The following is a 14815-nucleotide window of genomic DNA, read 5'->3' on the forward strand; positions in this document are numbered from 1 at the left end:
CACTCCTGGCTCTGTGCTCAGGGCTTACTCCTGGCAGGGCTCAGGGCTCACTCCTGGCTTTGTGCTTAGGAATCACTCCTGGCTCTGTGCTCAGGACTCACTCCTGGCAGGGCTCAGGGAAGCATCTGTGGTGCCCGGGACTGAATCAGGACGGGCTGCATGCAAGGCAAGTGCTTTGTCCCAGAACAGCCCATGGACAGAGGCTGCAGGTGGCTGCTGGAACCACAGAAGGGGGCCTTGAGGGAAGGGTCAGAAAGGCTGTTTGGAGTGGCTGGGAGCCTCTGGGCCTGCAGTCTGGCCTCTCACAACACAATGCGCAGGAGATGGTTTGGGTGCAGGAGACAGGCAGGAGATGCCTAGAGAAGGCGGTGGGGAAGGACTGCTGGGGTGGGGGACTCGGGTGAGGAAGGGCGCTGCAGAGCCCGGGCCAGCTGTGGGCATGGCCACGGGAGAAGAGCAAGGCAGGTGCTCTGGGCCCAGCGCCAGCAGAGGGAGATGGGTCGGGTGGATGGCAGCAGAGTGGGTGGCAGTGAGTGGACAGCAGCAGGGTGGATGGCACTGAGGTGGACGGCAGCAGGTGGACAGCGGGATGGACAGCAGTGGGGTGGACCACAGTGGGGTGGATAGCAGCAGGGTGGATAGCAAACGGGGTGGACGGCAGAAGGTGGACGGCAGTGGGGTGGACAGCAGCAGGTGGATGGCAGCAAGGTGGACGGCAGCAGGGTGGACAGCAGCACGGTGGACAGCAGCGGGGTGGATGGCAGCACGTGGATGGCAGTGTCGGTGTCAATGCAGACAGCAGCAGGATGGACGGCAGCGGGGTAGACGGCAGCAGGGTGGACAGTGGGGTGGACAGCAGCTGAGTGGATGGCAGCGGGTGGACGGCAGCTGGGTGGGTGGCGGGGTGGTGTGGATGGCGCGGGGTGGCTACCCGGCGCTCACTCTAGCATCTCCACCTGAGTGCTGAAGCCTGTGAGCAGGGTTTCAGGAGAGAAAAGGGGCCCAGGGCACGTGGTAGATTCCCAGAACCTCCCCCCTGCTCTCCCGGGAGCTGGATTCTAAGAACAAGATTGTTGGGAACCCTGAAAAAAACAATAGGTGTGACACATGGTCCCCTGAGTCTCCCGGAGAGCCTCCCTGATGCCCCCAGCACCTCCCGGCTGGCCCAGGGACCCTGGGATGCAGACCCTTGGCACTGAGCCGCTGGCCCAGCTGGCCAGCAGTCGCTCTTGGGGGCCCCAGACGTGCTGAGGGCCGGTGGGGAGTCCCCTCCCGGCGGGGCCAGTCCCAGCAGAGTCTGAGTTGTGGCCCAAATGTAACAGCAGCAAGAGGCCCCTCGAGGGCTAGAGGATGCCAGAAGCCAGTGTCTGTGCAGGGCTGTGTGCGAGCAGGACTGAGAGTCACCAGGGTGCTGAGGGCGCGGGTGGGGGTCTCCGCGAGGAGGGAGGCAGGGCGAGGGCGGCAGGTGCGGGCCCGGGTGAGCTGCTGCTCTGTCCCCACAGGGCTCAATATTGGCCCCGTGGTGGCCGGGGTGATCGGGGCACGGAAGCCTCAGTACGACATCTGGGGCAACACAGTGAATGTGGCCAGCCGCATGGACAGCACCGGGGTGCCCGACCGGATCCAGGTGAGTGCTGGGCAGCCCCTCACACCCAGCCCATGCTGAGGGGCCTCGGGGCAGGCCACCCCCAGTTGGCGCGCAACCCCGCAGCCTCCGCTCTTCTAGCCTGGCAGAGCTGTTCAGAACCGAGGGGCCTCGGACAGCGCCGAGACCTGCCCACGCCCCCTGCTGCTCAGGGGCGGAATGGCAGCCCTCCCCTCCGGACAGGCCCTGGTCTTGGATGCCGCTGCCGTCAGCCCCTGCAGCCCAGTGGCCTGGCGGGGCTCCCGGGCACTTTGCCCTCCGCTGGCTGGTGGCCAAGACCTCCCTAAGGCCCGGTAACAAGAGGGGCCGAGGGCTGCACCCTCACACCAGGCGGGAGTGGACAGGGGTCCCAATCCCTGGGTCAGCCCCCAAGCCCCACTGCAGGGCTTGCCGCACACGCCTCTTAGGGTCTGCCCCACCCCTGCCCCCATGCTGTGTCGGGGGAGAGGCCTTCGTCTGCAGACCACCTGCCCCACCCACCCCCTTGCCATGCACGAGTGAGGTGACCCCGCAGCCCCACAGCCAGCAGTGCGTGTGCCGGGAGCAGGGGCTGGATTTGCCGGTGAGGCACAGTCCACACCGCCTACTGGCCTGCCGCCTGTAGTGGACAGGGTGCTGGGCGCAGCGGCCGGCAGCTGACCGGCAGAACCGTCCTGATGGATCCCAAGGCCGCCTTCACTAGCTGTGTGCAATCTCACACAAGTGACACGTTGTTTTTCCTTATGGGGCTACACTTGATGCTCAGGGCTGACTCCTGGCAGGGCTCAGGGGGCCATCGAGGGATTGAACCCGGGTCAACTGCACGCGAGGCAGGTGCTGTTTCTCTGAGCCCGAGCCACATCTCTGCCCTGTGCCATCAGCAGGGGTTGTCCACTGTGGAGAAATGGACAGAAATCGCCCCTCTGGGTCCTGAGTGAGATGCTGGTGGCCTGCTGGCGAGTGCATTGGCCAGCCTCACCACGACAGAGGGTGGCCCCACCCCCTCCGTGGGCTCATGCCCTCCGTGGTCTGTCCTCTCTCCTCCTCTGCCTCCTCAGGTCACCACAGACATGTACCAGGTGCTGGCCGCCAACACCTACCAGCTGGAGTGTCGGGGTGTGGTGAAGGTCAAAGGCAAGGGCGAAATGATGACCTACTTCCTCAACGGAGGGCCCCCGCTCAGCTAGCCGCCGGCCCGTGCTGCAGGCCGCCCGGCTTCCGCAGAAATGAAAACGGCTTCTTTGTGCGCCTGGGGGAGGGGGGGCTGCAAGGGGGGTGGCCCTGGTGAGGGTCTCCACTTGGACTCCAGAAGTAGATCCTGCCTTGGTGGGTGTAGGGGGGTGTGGACGGCAGCTTCTGGCCAGGCCCAGGGGTGCCCGCGTCCTGCGAGCCCCAAGCTGACCAAAGATGTTTCCTCTGTCAAAGACGCCGCCGGACTCGATCTGGTCTTGAGTTCTTCGGTGGGTGCTGAGGCATGTGGGAGGGAGCCTGGAGGTGGGGAGGCCAGGGGCGGCTCTGACGGGGACTCCAGGCGCCCCGCCCCCAGGCACCCGCTTTTCCAAGTGAGCCCTGACCTGCAGGGGCTTAGCTGCAATCCCCAACAGCTGCGTGCACAGAGTCAGGGCCTCGTGGCGAGGGGAGGCTTGGCCCGAAGCAAGCGTGTGGTTCTGAGAGAAAGGAAATATTTATTAAATAAAGCAAACCACGTTTCCTGTGCCCTTCTTTAGACTATGCTAGTTTGTATGCGTGTAGGAGACCCACAAGCAAACAAGGTGTCCCGGGGGGAGGGGGTGCCCACTTGTTCTTTTTGTATTTTTTATTTTGTATTATCGAAAGCCTTGGAAATCTAACAAATATACCAAATTCTATATTTTGTAAATTCTCTGTATCGGAATGCAGCTGTGCTCGGCGGGTGCCTGCCCCCAGCCCGTGCGTATGCGGATGTGTGCGCTGGTGGACGTGTGCGTGTGTGTGTGCGCGCGCGCGAGAGTGCGTGCTGCAGAACTGGGCCCCACCCAGGTCCAGCCTGATCAGCAAGCGTAGCCCTGTGGGGTCCTGTGTGTTTGGGTTCAGGAGGAGGATGCGAGGGTGCTTTATGCCCCATCCGGCCCACACCTCACACCCACTTAGGGATAGACACGCAGGGCACTGAGGCTCCGCTGCCTCCCGCCTCAGGCCCGAAGCAGCTCTGGCCGTGTCCCCTTGCTCCCGAGAGGTTAGCAGCTGTCTGCAGGGCTGGATACGAGGAGGCCTGCTGGGCTCTCAGGGGCTGAGGTGCTGGGGCTCCTCCTGGAGGCATGGTCCTCAGCTTTGGGGAGGAAAGGGGTGACCCTGGGGCAAGGCGGGTAGGAAGTCTGGCCCTGTGGTTGTTCCAGGCAAGAGTGGAAGGTGCCCAGGAAAACCCAGGATTCCTTCCGCTCCAGCCGAGACACCTGGCCCTGCGTTCCTAGACAGTCCGTGGGGCCTGAGCCTGGATCTTTCCATTGCTTCTCAGGGCAGAATCCCTTGCACCTCCATTGGAGCCTGGGGAGGTGCCCACCTTCGCCCCCTCCCAGCAGGCACTAGGACCCAGCCCTGAGGGCACAGCCCGCTCCGGCCTCCCTCCAAATCAGGCCTCTGCTGCGTGTCCTTCAAAAGACCCCCGCCCCCTCTGGCGTTCCGGCTGGCGGGCCCGGGCTTCCCCTGCTTCCGGCTGAGGCCTGCGTGTGCGTGTGTGCGCGTGTGCGCGTGTGCCCCATCCCTGACCCTGTGACCGGTGACCGCGTGCCGTGTTCGACTCCAGTCCCTCTGAGGGGTGTGCACTTTTTACTCCTGCTCTTGCAAAACGGATACGATTATGATTTCCCATGGAAATTGAAAAGCCTATTTAAAGAATTTAACTATTAAACACTTTCACTGGTAAACGTGTGCTGGACTGATTTGGGACGGGCCAGGAGGAGGTGGGCGTGGGAGGGGCAGTCTCCCAGGTGGGAGGGTGTGGGGCCCGAGGGGGGGCTGGCTGTGGGGGCTCAGTGGTGTGTGGATCTGGAGGACGGGGGGGGGGGGGTGCTGCGGTGGCCTGTGTGGGCTGGAGACTGGGGTGGGAAGGAGGGAGCCCGGGCAGAGCGAGACCGGGAGGGCAGCCAGGCCCAGAGAGGCAGCACAGGGCTCACACGCTCACCTCGAAGCCCACCCGCACTCCATGTGGTCCCTCAGGCATGCCAGGAATCGCCCCTGAGCACTGTGCGTGCAGCCCAAGGCCAGCGGGCAGCGCCTGTGACACCCACAGGGACACTGCTAGGCCTCGGGGGAGGCGCTGGGACCCTTCGGGGTGCCCCATCTCCCTGGTGAGGTGCAGGCGCAGAGGCCAGGTCTGTGTAAGGAGGCGACACAGCAGGCCTGGCTCCTCAGGAGCCCGGACTCCTCGCCACCACGCCAGCGGAGGGGATGTGACAGGAAGGCGGGGAGCCAGCTGCACCCAAACACCAGCCTCCACTGTGCCGGGCACTGGGCTCGCACCTCTCACGCTTCCCAGCTCCTGCCCTACCACTGTGCCACCGCCCCGGCCCCAGCTGAGTCCACTGAGCTGCAGGGCATGAAGCCAAATCCAATTATCAGGAGAAGTGAAAGAGATGGCGCAAAGGCAAGTGCCAGGGGACCAGCCCAGGCGGCCTCCTGTTCTGCAGAGCACCGTGGCAGCTCCCGTGGTGCCTGGGACACGGAAGCACCAGAGCGACCCCGAGCCGAGGCTGCAACCCCCACCCCTGCAAGCGGGCTGGCAAGGGAGACCCCCAACACCTCCCTCTCCACTAGACCCTCCCGGAGCACGTCCACACCCCCAACGTCAGTGAGCCCACGTTGCCTGTTGTGCCAGGGGCGCGTTCTGAAGGCCACTACAATGTCTACTGACAAGACACTGAGCAAAGACAGGTCAGCAACATGTCCGAGGGGAGCCAGGGCACACCAGCACCAACGCGTCAGGGCACTGTAAGATTTGCCTCAAACCGCTAAGTGTGGTCACTCGACCTCACACTTCTTCATCCTCAGCAATGGAAAACAAATTACCTAATGCTTCCTTTTCAGCAGGTCTGACTTTAGGGGAGAGACTCTCCAAACAATAATAGTGAGTTTTGTTGAAATATTGTATGCAATCAAAGTGAAAGTAAAGTGAAATTTATTAGTTACACAGGCGGGGGGGGGCTTAGGGTGGGGGGGCTAGGGGCGTGGGGGTGTTTGGGGTGTGAGGGGGCGGGGTGGAGCTATACTGGGATTCTTGGTGGTGGAATATGAGCACTGGTGAAGGGATGGGTATTCGAGCATTGTATAACTGAGATTTAAACCTGAAAACTTTGTAACTTTGTAACTTTCCACAATAAAAAAAATAAATAAATAAATAAATAAATAAAAGAAAAAAAAATTAAAAAAAAAAAAAAAAAAAGATTTGCCTCAAAGCATGGGGCTGGAGTGATAGCACGGCAGGTAGGGCATTTGCCTTGCACGCGGCTGACCCAGGTTCGATTCCCAGTATCCCATATGGTCCCCTGAGCATTGCTAGGAGTAATTCCTGAGTGCAGAGCCAGGAGTAACCCTGTGCATCGCCAGGTGTGACCCAAACAACAACAACAACAAAAAAAAAACCCAAAAATTGCCCCAAAGCAAAAGCAAATGGCCCCTGATTAGCCCGGAGTGCTTCAGTTACTCACTTCAGCTAGGGGCTACACCCAGCAGTCTGGGGACTGACTCCAGGACGGAGCTGAGCTGTCTGCGCGCAAGCACATGCCCACCTACTCTCCGCCCACAGAGCCCAGCGAGGGCGGGTTCAACTTCTTCTCCCTTCCTGCCCTGGAATACAGCGCAGCCAGAACACTCTGGGCTCACCGTGCAGTTGCTTTCGAATTCATTTGTGTTGTTCCACATTCAGAAACCTTTTCCTGTGGCTGTTTTTCACTCCCCCGCATTCATGGTCACGCGCCGTCCCAACCCCAGGTTTCAGAAGCGAGTTGCTGCAACTTTTTTGGAAAACACGGGAATGTCCCCGGGGTGCTGTGATCTGGCCGTGAGGGGCTGCTCGGCAGGAAAAGACACTGGGCACCGGGCTCAGTCCTGCCGGGCAGCCTCACTGGCCCCGACCCAGAGAACCACCGAGGCAGAGACGACACATGCCTGGGAAACGGAGCTGTTGCATCAGTGACCACCGGGCGCTCTGGGCCTGGCTCTGCAGGGGCAGCGTCACCTGAGGAGAGGGCAGAGCCGAGAGATGAGCTGAGGCCCCGCCCCCTGGGAAGGCCCTCATGGTCACAGGAACCTGCATGTACTCCCACATTTCACAGACTTGGGTGGGATGGGAGAAGGGGGTGGCGCATGCCCCACTGGCTGCCCCTGGCCACTGGTCCATCTGGCCAATATGGAAAATTCCGGAAGAAAGAAAGGACTCAAGGCTAACAACATTTACAATGAGGTCCAGTTACTATCGAACTATCTGGATTTCCTTGTGGGGCCGCAGCTGGCGATGCTCAGGGCTCACCCCCAGCTGTGCTCGGGGACCACATGCTCTGCTGGGAACATACAAGGCGAGGGCCTTAGCTCCCCGCTGCCCCCCACCAGCTCCCTATTGGGTTTTTCTTATCCAGATATTTTAAAAGTCCCTTGTTGGTGTTTTCCCTCTGCCTAGGGGGCACGGACTGTCCCCTCCAGGGCCCATCCACAGAGCAGGGTGATGTGGACACACTCCATCCAGCCTCACAGAGCCAGACAGACAGGATGGCGAGAAGGCGGAAGGCGAGTGGCAGCATCCTCTGGGGCTCAGATGAAGAGCGCCCTCCATCTCCTCAGTCCTGCCAGCCTCCAGCTGCCCCGAAGCCCGCGCCCACTAGGGAAGCGTGACGCTCCCAGCCCTGGGCTTGGCAGGCTGCTGGTCTATTACGGATCCCTATGGGGACCCGTGAGGGATGTCAGCCTCCCCCACGTAGCCATTTCTAATTTAGACCTGCCTGGCTCCTGTTTCGTCAGCATCTCTCTGGTTATTTTCACTTGGTCTATTTTCCAAGTTTGCAAAATTTGCTTCCTGCGTTGACTCAGTTGGCGAGACTGGCGCTTCCCCGGCTCATGTGGTGGGTGTACGCATTCTGCTTCCGATTAACCACACTACAGCCGTGCTGCATTGGTGGTTGTTTCTTTGGCCGGGGGGAGGCGGGCCACACCCAGTGGTGTCCAACGGGTCTTTCTGGTTCTGTGCTCAGTGGACTGCAGTCGGGCTGGGAGCTGAAGCAGGCTGGGCTGCACGCAAGGCCAGTGACTTACCCTCCCCCCCTGCACTGCTGCCTGACCCTGCATCTGTGCGTGCAAGAATGCTTCACGCCCACCTGGCACCTGCACAGCCCAGGAACACAGCGGAAGGCTGCCCCACCGTCTCCCTGGGGCTCTGCTCTGTGCACACAGCCAACTCCTGGTGCAGAGAGGGGTCACCACCACCAAAAGCAGCTGAATGGAGGCCAGAGATACTGCAGCAGGTAAGGAGCTTGCCTTGCACACCGCTGACCCGGGTTCGATCCCCAACACCCCACATGGTCCCCTGAGCACCACCTAGAGAATTCCAGAGTGCAGAACCAGGAGTAACCCCTGAGCATCGCTGGGTGTGACCCCCAAAACAAACAGAAAAAGGTAGCTGATGAGCATGTTCACAGCAGGACCAGGCCGCATTAACAAGGCCTGGGTTCCCAGAGCGCTGTGGGGACAGGCCGCCCCTCCGAAGCTGGCGCCACCCGACAACCTGATCCTGTTTACTGAGCTCAGTGCTCCAGTTACCCTCACACGCCACTGTACACGAGCACCTCATGAATAGCAGGCACTCGGTGTCCCCCAAGGGCCTGCCCAGAAACCCGCATGCCCAGCTGACCCAGGCTCTTGGCAGACACTCAGCCCAATTGCTCAAAAGCTTTGAGCAGTGGCTGACTTTTGAAGGAAAACTGTTTCACGGAGGGAGGGAGGTAACCCTGAGAAGGCGGGAGAGGAAAGGGAGCTCCTGCCCTGAAGGTGGACAGATCCCCAGGGGGCTGCTGCAAAGGCGGGGCCACAGCCCAGAGTGAGCACTGTGCCAGGAGTCACTGTATGGGGGAGGGGGGTAAAACAGTACCGTTAATCACACCAATGAGACAAAGCCCTTCGAGCCCCAGCACCACTCCTGCAGGCTTGAAGGGCTTTATAATCATGGGCTCATTCAGTCCAACCATGCTCTTTGCTTAAGGCAGTGTAATGTTCCCACTCTCCAGAGGCGGACACTGAGGCACGGATGTCATGTGACTTGTAAAGTCACAAAGCCAGTGGAGGCGACTCCAAACTCATAACCTCAGTTCCACAGTGCAACTCGGTTACCTTCTGTCTAATGTTTTCAGACCTAGGGGCCACCTGAAACAGGGTTTCTGAGTGAGTCCCATGTCAAAGAACCCACCTGCCTGTCACTGTAACACGCAGGGGCTCCAGGTAAGTGCTATTTAGAGCAGTAGGGTCGGTGGGTTAGCGCCCTCCTGCTGCTCTCAGGGGAACGGCGGACAGTGCTCGCCCTGCCCCAGCATCCTGCCTCCACCCGTGGCGCTTGCCAGCCTGAGCTATGGTTCGGAGTCCTGGCGCCACCCAGGGTTAGAAAGACCCCAGACAAGTCACTCAGCTCTGTCGCCTCGGGTGCTGCCCCCGGGAGCGGAACAGCTTCAGGATGCCCGTGCGCCTCTGCCCGGCACACACGGCCACTTCTGCTGCTCCCACACAGCAGGAAGGCCAGGGCTCCTGCACGACACCCCCGCCCGGCCGCTGCCTTCTGAGAGGCTCGGGTGACGCAGAAAAATGAGCACCAAATTCAGATCATTTCAGCCTCAGTCCCAGGTTTGAACCCGCCGGGGAGGGACGGGGATGGCAGCTGCCAGGATGGTGCATCACCAGTCTGGGCGCCGCAGGGTTCCAAGTGCGAGCAGAAAAGTGCCAGCTTGAGGAAAGTGCCAGCACCAGGGAGGCATCAGCAGGGGTGGAGCAGGAGGGGTCTGGGACAGGGGAGGCTGTCAGAGGGGGCCGGGTGTGCTTTCTGCTGGGGGACGCCCACTCCACTGTGCTATGGGATGCAGGCGGAAAGGGCAAATGTGAACCGTGGGTGAGGTGGTGCTGAAAATACGGTCTGTTGCCAAGGAGACGCCAGGAACGATTGTGAGGCTACAGGACTGACTTCAGCAGCTCTGGCAGAGCAAGCCTCCAATCCTGGCACTGCCGTGTCCACACCCAGGCCCGCACCATGCCCGCAAGGTCAAAGCTCAGGCTCCAAACCACAAGGAGTGCCAGGGCAGCCACGGAGCCCGCCTCTCTCTGAAGATGCTCCGAGTTCAACATCTGAATGCCAGCATTCAGCAGTGGTCCCACAGGCAGGAGCAGGTGAGCACTTTCCCCTGGCTCAGCAATGCCAGCTGAGTGCAGTTCCCACCGGAGCTCATGACGACTCATTATGGTCAGTACACTTTTAAAGGAACAGTGCGATTCTTAGCTGACGCAGCCTCACACTCAGGCAATACCACCAAAGGTAGTTTCAACCAAACATCATTTTTAGGTGAAAAGATTCCTTTTTCAGAGATTAAAAAGGGGGAAAGTAGAGGCCCGAGTGGTAGTTCTTGGGCAGATCATTTGCCATGCATGTGGCCACCCCAGGTTCAATCCCCGGCACAACACGTCTCTGGGCTACGCTGGGTGTGGCTCCAAAACAAAGTGGAAAAATATAAAACATGACCTGGAAATAGGTAAAGGATGCGGTTACAAATGGAAGGTCTTCCACGTGGCCAACCAGGGTTTTGGGGTCACTCTTGGCACCATATGTAGTCCCCTGAGCACAGAGCCAGGAGTAAGCTCTGAGCATAACCAGGTGTGTCCAACCCTCAACAGTGACCTATAATTTGTGGTAAAGCCAAGTGTTCAATTTGGTCTAAATGGTGACTACTTTTGTGAATACCAGTTATTTGTTCTTTTAGCTACCTAGTCCGTTATTCAACTTTTAAAGTAAACAATCTGTTAAAATAATAGAAAGAAAATTAAAGATGCACATGTACAACATGCTGCTTTAGTTCTTGGGATCCAACAGATCAGAATTGGGTTCTTAGTACCCTTTTGGAATAAATGTCAAATGAAAGGCTGTGTGTGTGTGTGTGTGTGTGTGTGTGTGTGTGTGTGTGTGTGTGTGTGTGCGCACGCTCACGCAGGGATGGGACAGAGGGGGCAGAGAATGAGAGGTGTGGGTAGGCCAACCCCAGAGGAAAGCACTTGTGTGATGTGAATCTGGGCTCCCAGGAGTCTCGCCTGCCTAAGGCCTGGCACACAGGCCAATGGGACCGAGTGGTGACCACTCCCCTCCAGAACAGCCCTGCCGAGAGGCCCAGCACGTACCTAAGCTGTGAGCTCCGGCACTTTGAGCGACCTCCTGTGCCCGCCCGTGCCCTCCTTTCCCAAGCCATTTCCTTAAGACATTCCCCATTCCCTAATTTCTCTGAAGAAGAGCTCTGAGACCCCAGGGTCACCTTGTCCCCTGTCCCCAACACACATGACTACTTCTGAGACACTACCAGGGAAGGAAGACCGGGGTGCAAGTCAGTACAGACGCAGAGTGGGCCTGGGTCGTTCGAAAGAATAGACGGGCGTCTCTGGACTCCGGGGAAATGTCTTCATCCAAATTCAGTTTCTCTGGCAACAACACGAGAAGTTGGGCAGATACAGGAACACTCAGATGCCACACGAATAATGAAAGCAAGCATTTCTGTACAGTGAAACAGTGTTTATACCTGTTTTCAGTTGCTACCATCAAAATGTAAACATTCCCTTATCCAAAGCAGTTTGTGAAAAACAAAAACAAAAAGCAAATTGTCTTTAAAGATAGCTGGTGTCTTTGTGGAATGAATCCAAATTACAAATACTATAATTCAAAAATGCAATGAAAAGAAGAACCAATCTGGTAAGAAAACTGTAGAGTATCAATACATAATAGCAAAACTGCAGTTATTCAGAATGCTCCAAATTCCTCTTTAAACTGATTGCTCACAGGAAATTTTTTTTTTGGGGGGTCACACCTGGCAATGCTCCAGGGTTTCTCCTGCTCTGCACTCAGGAATTACTCCTGGCGGTCAATGCTCGGGGGACCATGTGAGATGCTGGGAATCAAACTCGTGTCGGCCGAGTATAAGGCAAATGCCCTACCCACTGTGCTTTCGCTCCAGCCCCATCACAAGGAAAATTTTAAGCTAGCTATTCTTTTAGAAAAACTATTCCAAATGAAACATCTTCACTTTTCTGGGTCAGTAATGACAAAACAAATTTAAAAAATTTTTTTAAACTGATTATCTGGGATTATGTGGTATCCCAGAAAATCTTTCAGAATACTAATTTGTTTTAAAATAAATACCTGATATTAAAAGTTCATTGTCTCCCTTTCATTCCATTCTATTCAATGCAGCACAAAGATAGGAGTTAGATTTTAGAATTGTAGACATAAGTACATACCTGCCCCAGCAAACTAGGAAGCTCAATGAATTTGCTGCCTCTCCATTCCTTTTACTTAATATTACATACTCTCATAACACGAGTTCTATGTCATGGGTCCACTGTTTTTCTAGATAGCAACTTGTAATACCATATGAATTCCTGACTTGGAATTTTTCTTTTGAGAAGGAAAAGGAAATCTCCCATGAAGATGACTTCCAATACTGGAAGAGTCACAGACTTTGCTAATGGAATCAAACCGTGCCTCCGGTAGGTTTACATCAGAACTGTTTAAACAGTCTTCCTAACAGGGGGCTGGAGAGATAGCACAGTGGGTTGGGCATTTGTGTTGCACGCGGCCAACCCAGATTCGATTCCCAGCATCCCATATGGTGCCCTGAGCACCACCAGGAGTAATTCCTGAGTGCAGAGCCAGGAGTAACCCCTGAGCATCACTGGGTGTGACCCAAAAAGCAACCCCTCCCCCCCAAAAAAAACACCACTCTTCGTAACAGGATTCAAAAGCAAGTAAGTTCCCTGAAATACTATCTCACTCCCCCCAAGGGCTGCTGGGTGAAAAATGATCCGCTGCTTGTCTGAGAATAGGCTTCTGTCCCAAAGAACCTCACCCTTGGTGGCACCCAGGCTGGTTCTTTCAGTCGCAGGTACGCAGGCCCTCGATAGAGCACAGGCACGCGTGGACAAGCCTGTAACACACGTACACAAGCTGTGGTGAGCGACAGGGACGAAGCCGTTCCCTCTGCGATCCTCTCATCTTTCTGGGGGCTTGGCAGACGGTCTGGCGCTGGATAACATCTCTCTTACTACAGCCAACAAAGGACCTCTTGGACTGAGCCTTGGTAGGCACTGCTAACATTTAATCACTCTGCCACTGTCACTGTCATCCTGCTGCTCATCGATTTGCTCAAGCAGGCACCAGTAACGTCTCTCCATTGTGAGACTTGTTACTGTTTTTGGCATATCGAATACGCCACGGGTAGCTTGGCAGGCCTCCCATGCAGGCGACATAATCTCGGTAGCTTGCAGGGCTCTCCGAGAGAGTTGGAGGAATCAAACCTGGGTCGGCTGCGTGCAAGGAAAACACTCTACCCACTGTGCTATTGCTCCGGCCCAACATTTAATAAATAATAAAATTTAATTTTGTTGATTTTGTAGTTACCTTTTATTTATGGCAAACTGATGCTCGCTTTCCACTTAGATATGTTTCTTTTTAAAATAGCTTACCGACTGATTGATTTTTATTTTGTGGGCCACACCCAGTGGTATTTGTAGGGACTTGGGGGTCACTCCTGGCAGTACACGGGATCATGCCAGGGATTTGATATGAGAAAGTTTAATGTTTTTTAGATTTTTAAATTAAGCAAACTTAGATTTTTACCATTAAGTAACAGCATATGTAGCATCTAAGTAATTTAAGTTTGGGAAACAATAGCTAAAACCTAACAAATCTTATTTTTTAAAAGTGATTTCAAAAGAACTACGGACATGGCCCAGAAAGGAAGCGTATGTCACTATGGTTTCAACACTTGATGTTCCACAGATGAGCTTTCCATAGCCTTCTCCTACATCAGGTGATTTCCACTGTTGAATTCCAAGCAAAACTACAAAAGGAAAAAGAACTAATTCCATACCACTTTGAACTTTACGAACTCATGGCACCCAAAATGTGCAAATAATCTGAGAGCGAGCAGTCACTTGCTTCCAACCTCCACTGCTCGGACGGCAGCCTCGGGGGCCAGGCCAGGTTGAGGGCTCCTGCCTGGTCCTCAGAGACGGGCCGCAGGTGTTTGCTGATGGCGTGCTTCACCAGGGTCCCAGACTGCTGGCCAGTGCCCAGGAGCCTGTGCCTGATGCTGCACAAAGGGCTTCTCTTCCTCCTCCAGCATCACCTCAGGCCAAAGGCTCTTCTTGGAGGAAGATGCTCCCAGGCATGCCCTCCGACTTCAAACTAAAAGGACAGCTGGGGAGAAAGAAAGCAGAGCTTCTCATTGGTGGTGAACAGTTTATTCGTCACAGTGGCAGTTAAAAACATACTCCTTCCTTCTCTGCCGAAGCCAAGGCACTCGGTCCTCAGGATGGTGTCAGACATCATAATCAGGGGCCTTTCCCTGGGCTTGCCGGAGCCAGATCTGCAGCGTGACAAATGCTCCCACGGTCACGTGAAAGAAAAGCTGCCAGAGGTTGCGCAGTTCATAGAGATACATGTTGCACAGACAGATGAGGCCAAGAGTCAAAAAAGACTTGACATTCCGCCAGCTGGTGTAGTAGACAAGTAAATAACACTGTCCAAAATAGAACAATGAAAGATTAGGGTTACAGGAAGAGATGCTTCAACTGTAAAATTGTAGTACGCAACAGAGTGAAAAACGAGGTTGGAGCACAGGGATTTTTCATTTCTAGACAAGATAATGTAACATCTTACACATTCAGCTATGAAAGCTCCACAGCTGCAGGGGAAACAGATTTTTCCTTCTATGGTTTTCATTTTTCAAAGGAAAAAAAATCACTTTGTCTTCTGTTTTTAAATGGAGATATAATTGGATGCTCCCTTGCAAACAGGCTGGACAAATTCCTCAAGGTGACAGGCCAACGAAGCGGCATTTGAACCTGAGTGGATCCTTCTCACATGTGCATCCCGGAAAAGCACAGAATGTTCCCATCAACTGTTCAGCAAATGGATGAGGCTTCATCTGA

The 14815-nt window shown here is 56.0% G+C and overlaps 2 protein-coding genes across 2 annotated transcripts in view; one reads left to right on the forward strand and one right to left on the reverse strand.

Moving 5' to 3' along the window:
* ADCY5 (adenylate cyclase 5) overlaps window positions 1-4527 on the forward strand; it is a 138499-nt gene extending 133972 nt beyond the window's left edge. The window contains exons 20-21 of the mRNA XM_004606669.2: window positions 1503-1627; window positions 2683-4527. Of these exons, the coding sequence (XP_004606726.2) occupies window positions 1503-1627; window positions 2683-2811 (254 nt within the window). The 3' untranslated portion in view covers window positions 2812-4527. The remainder of the gene's footprint in view (window positions 1-1502; window positions 1628-2682) is intronic.
* A 6740-nt stretch (window positions 4528-11267) lies between these two features.
* The window catches only part of SEC22A (SEC22 homolog A, vesicle trafficking protein), a 65935-nt gene continuing 62387 nt past the window's right edge, over window positions 11268-14815 (reverse strand). Inside the window, exon 6 of the mRNA XM_004606670.2 lies at window positions 11268-14403. Within this exon, the coding sequence (XP_004606727.1) occupies window positions 14203-14403 (201 nt within the window). The 3' untranslated portion in view covers window positions 11268-14202. The remainder of the gene's footprint in view (window positions 14404-14815) is intronic.

Source organism: Sorex araneus, chromosome 2, assembly GCF_027595985.1.
Source record: "Sorex araneus isolate mSorAra2 chromosome 2, mSorAra2.pri, whole genome shotgun sequence".
Taxonomy (NCBI): Eukaryota; Metazoa; Chordata; class Mammalia; order Eulipotyphla; family Soricidae; genus Sorex; species Sorex araneus.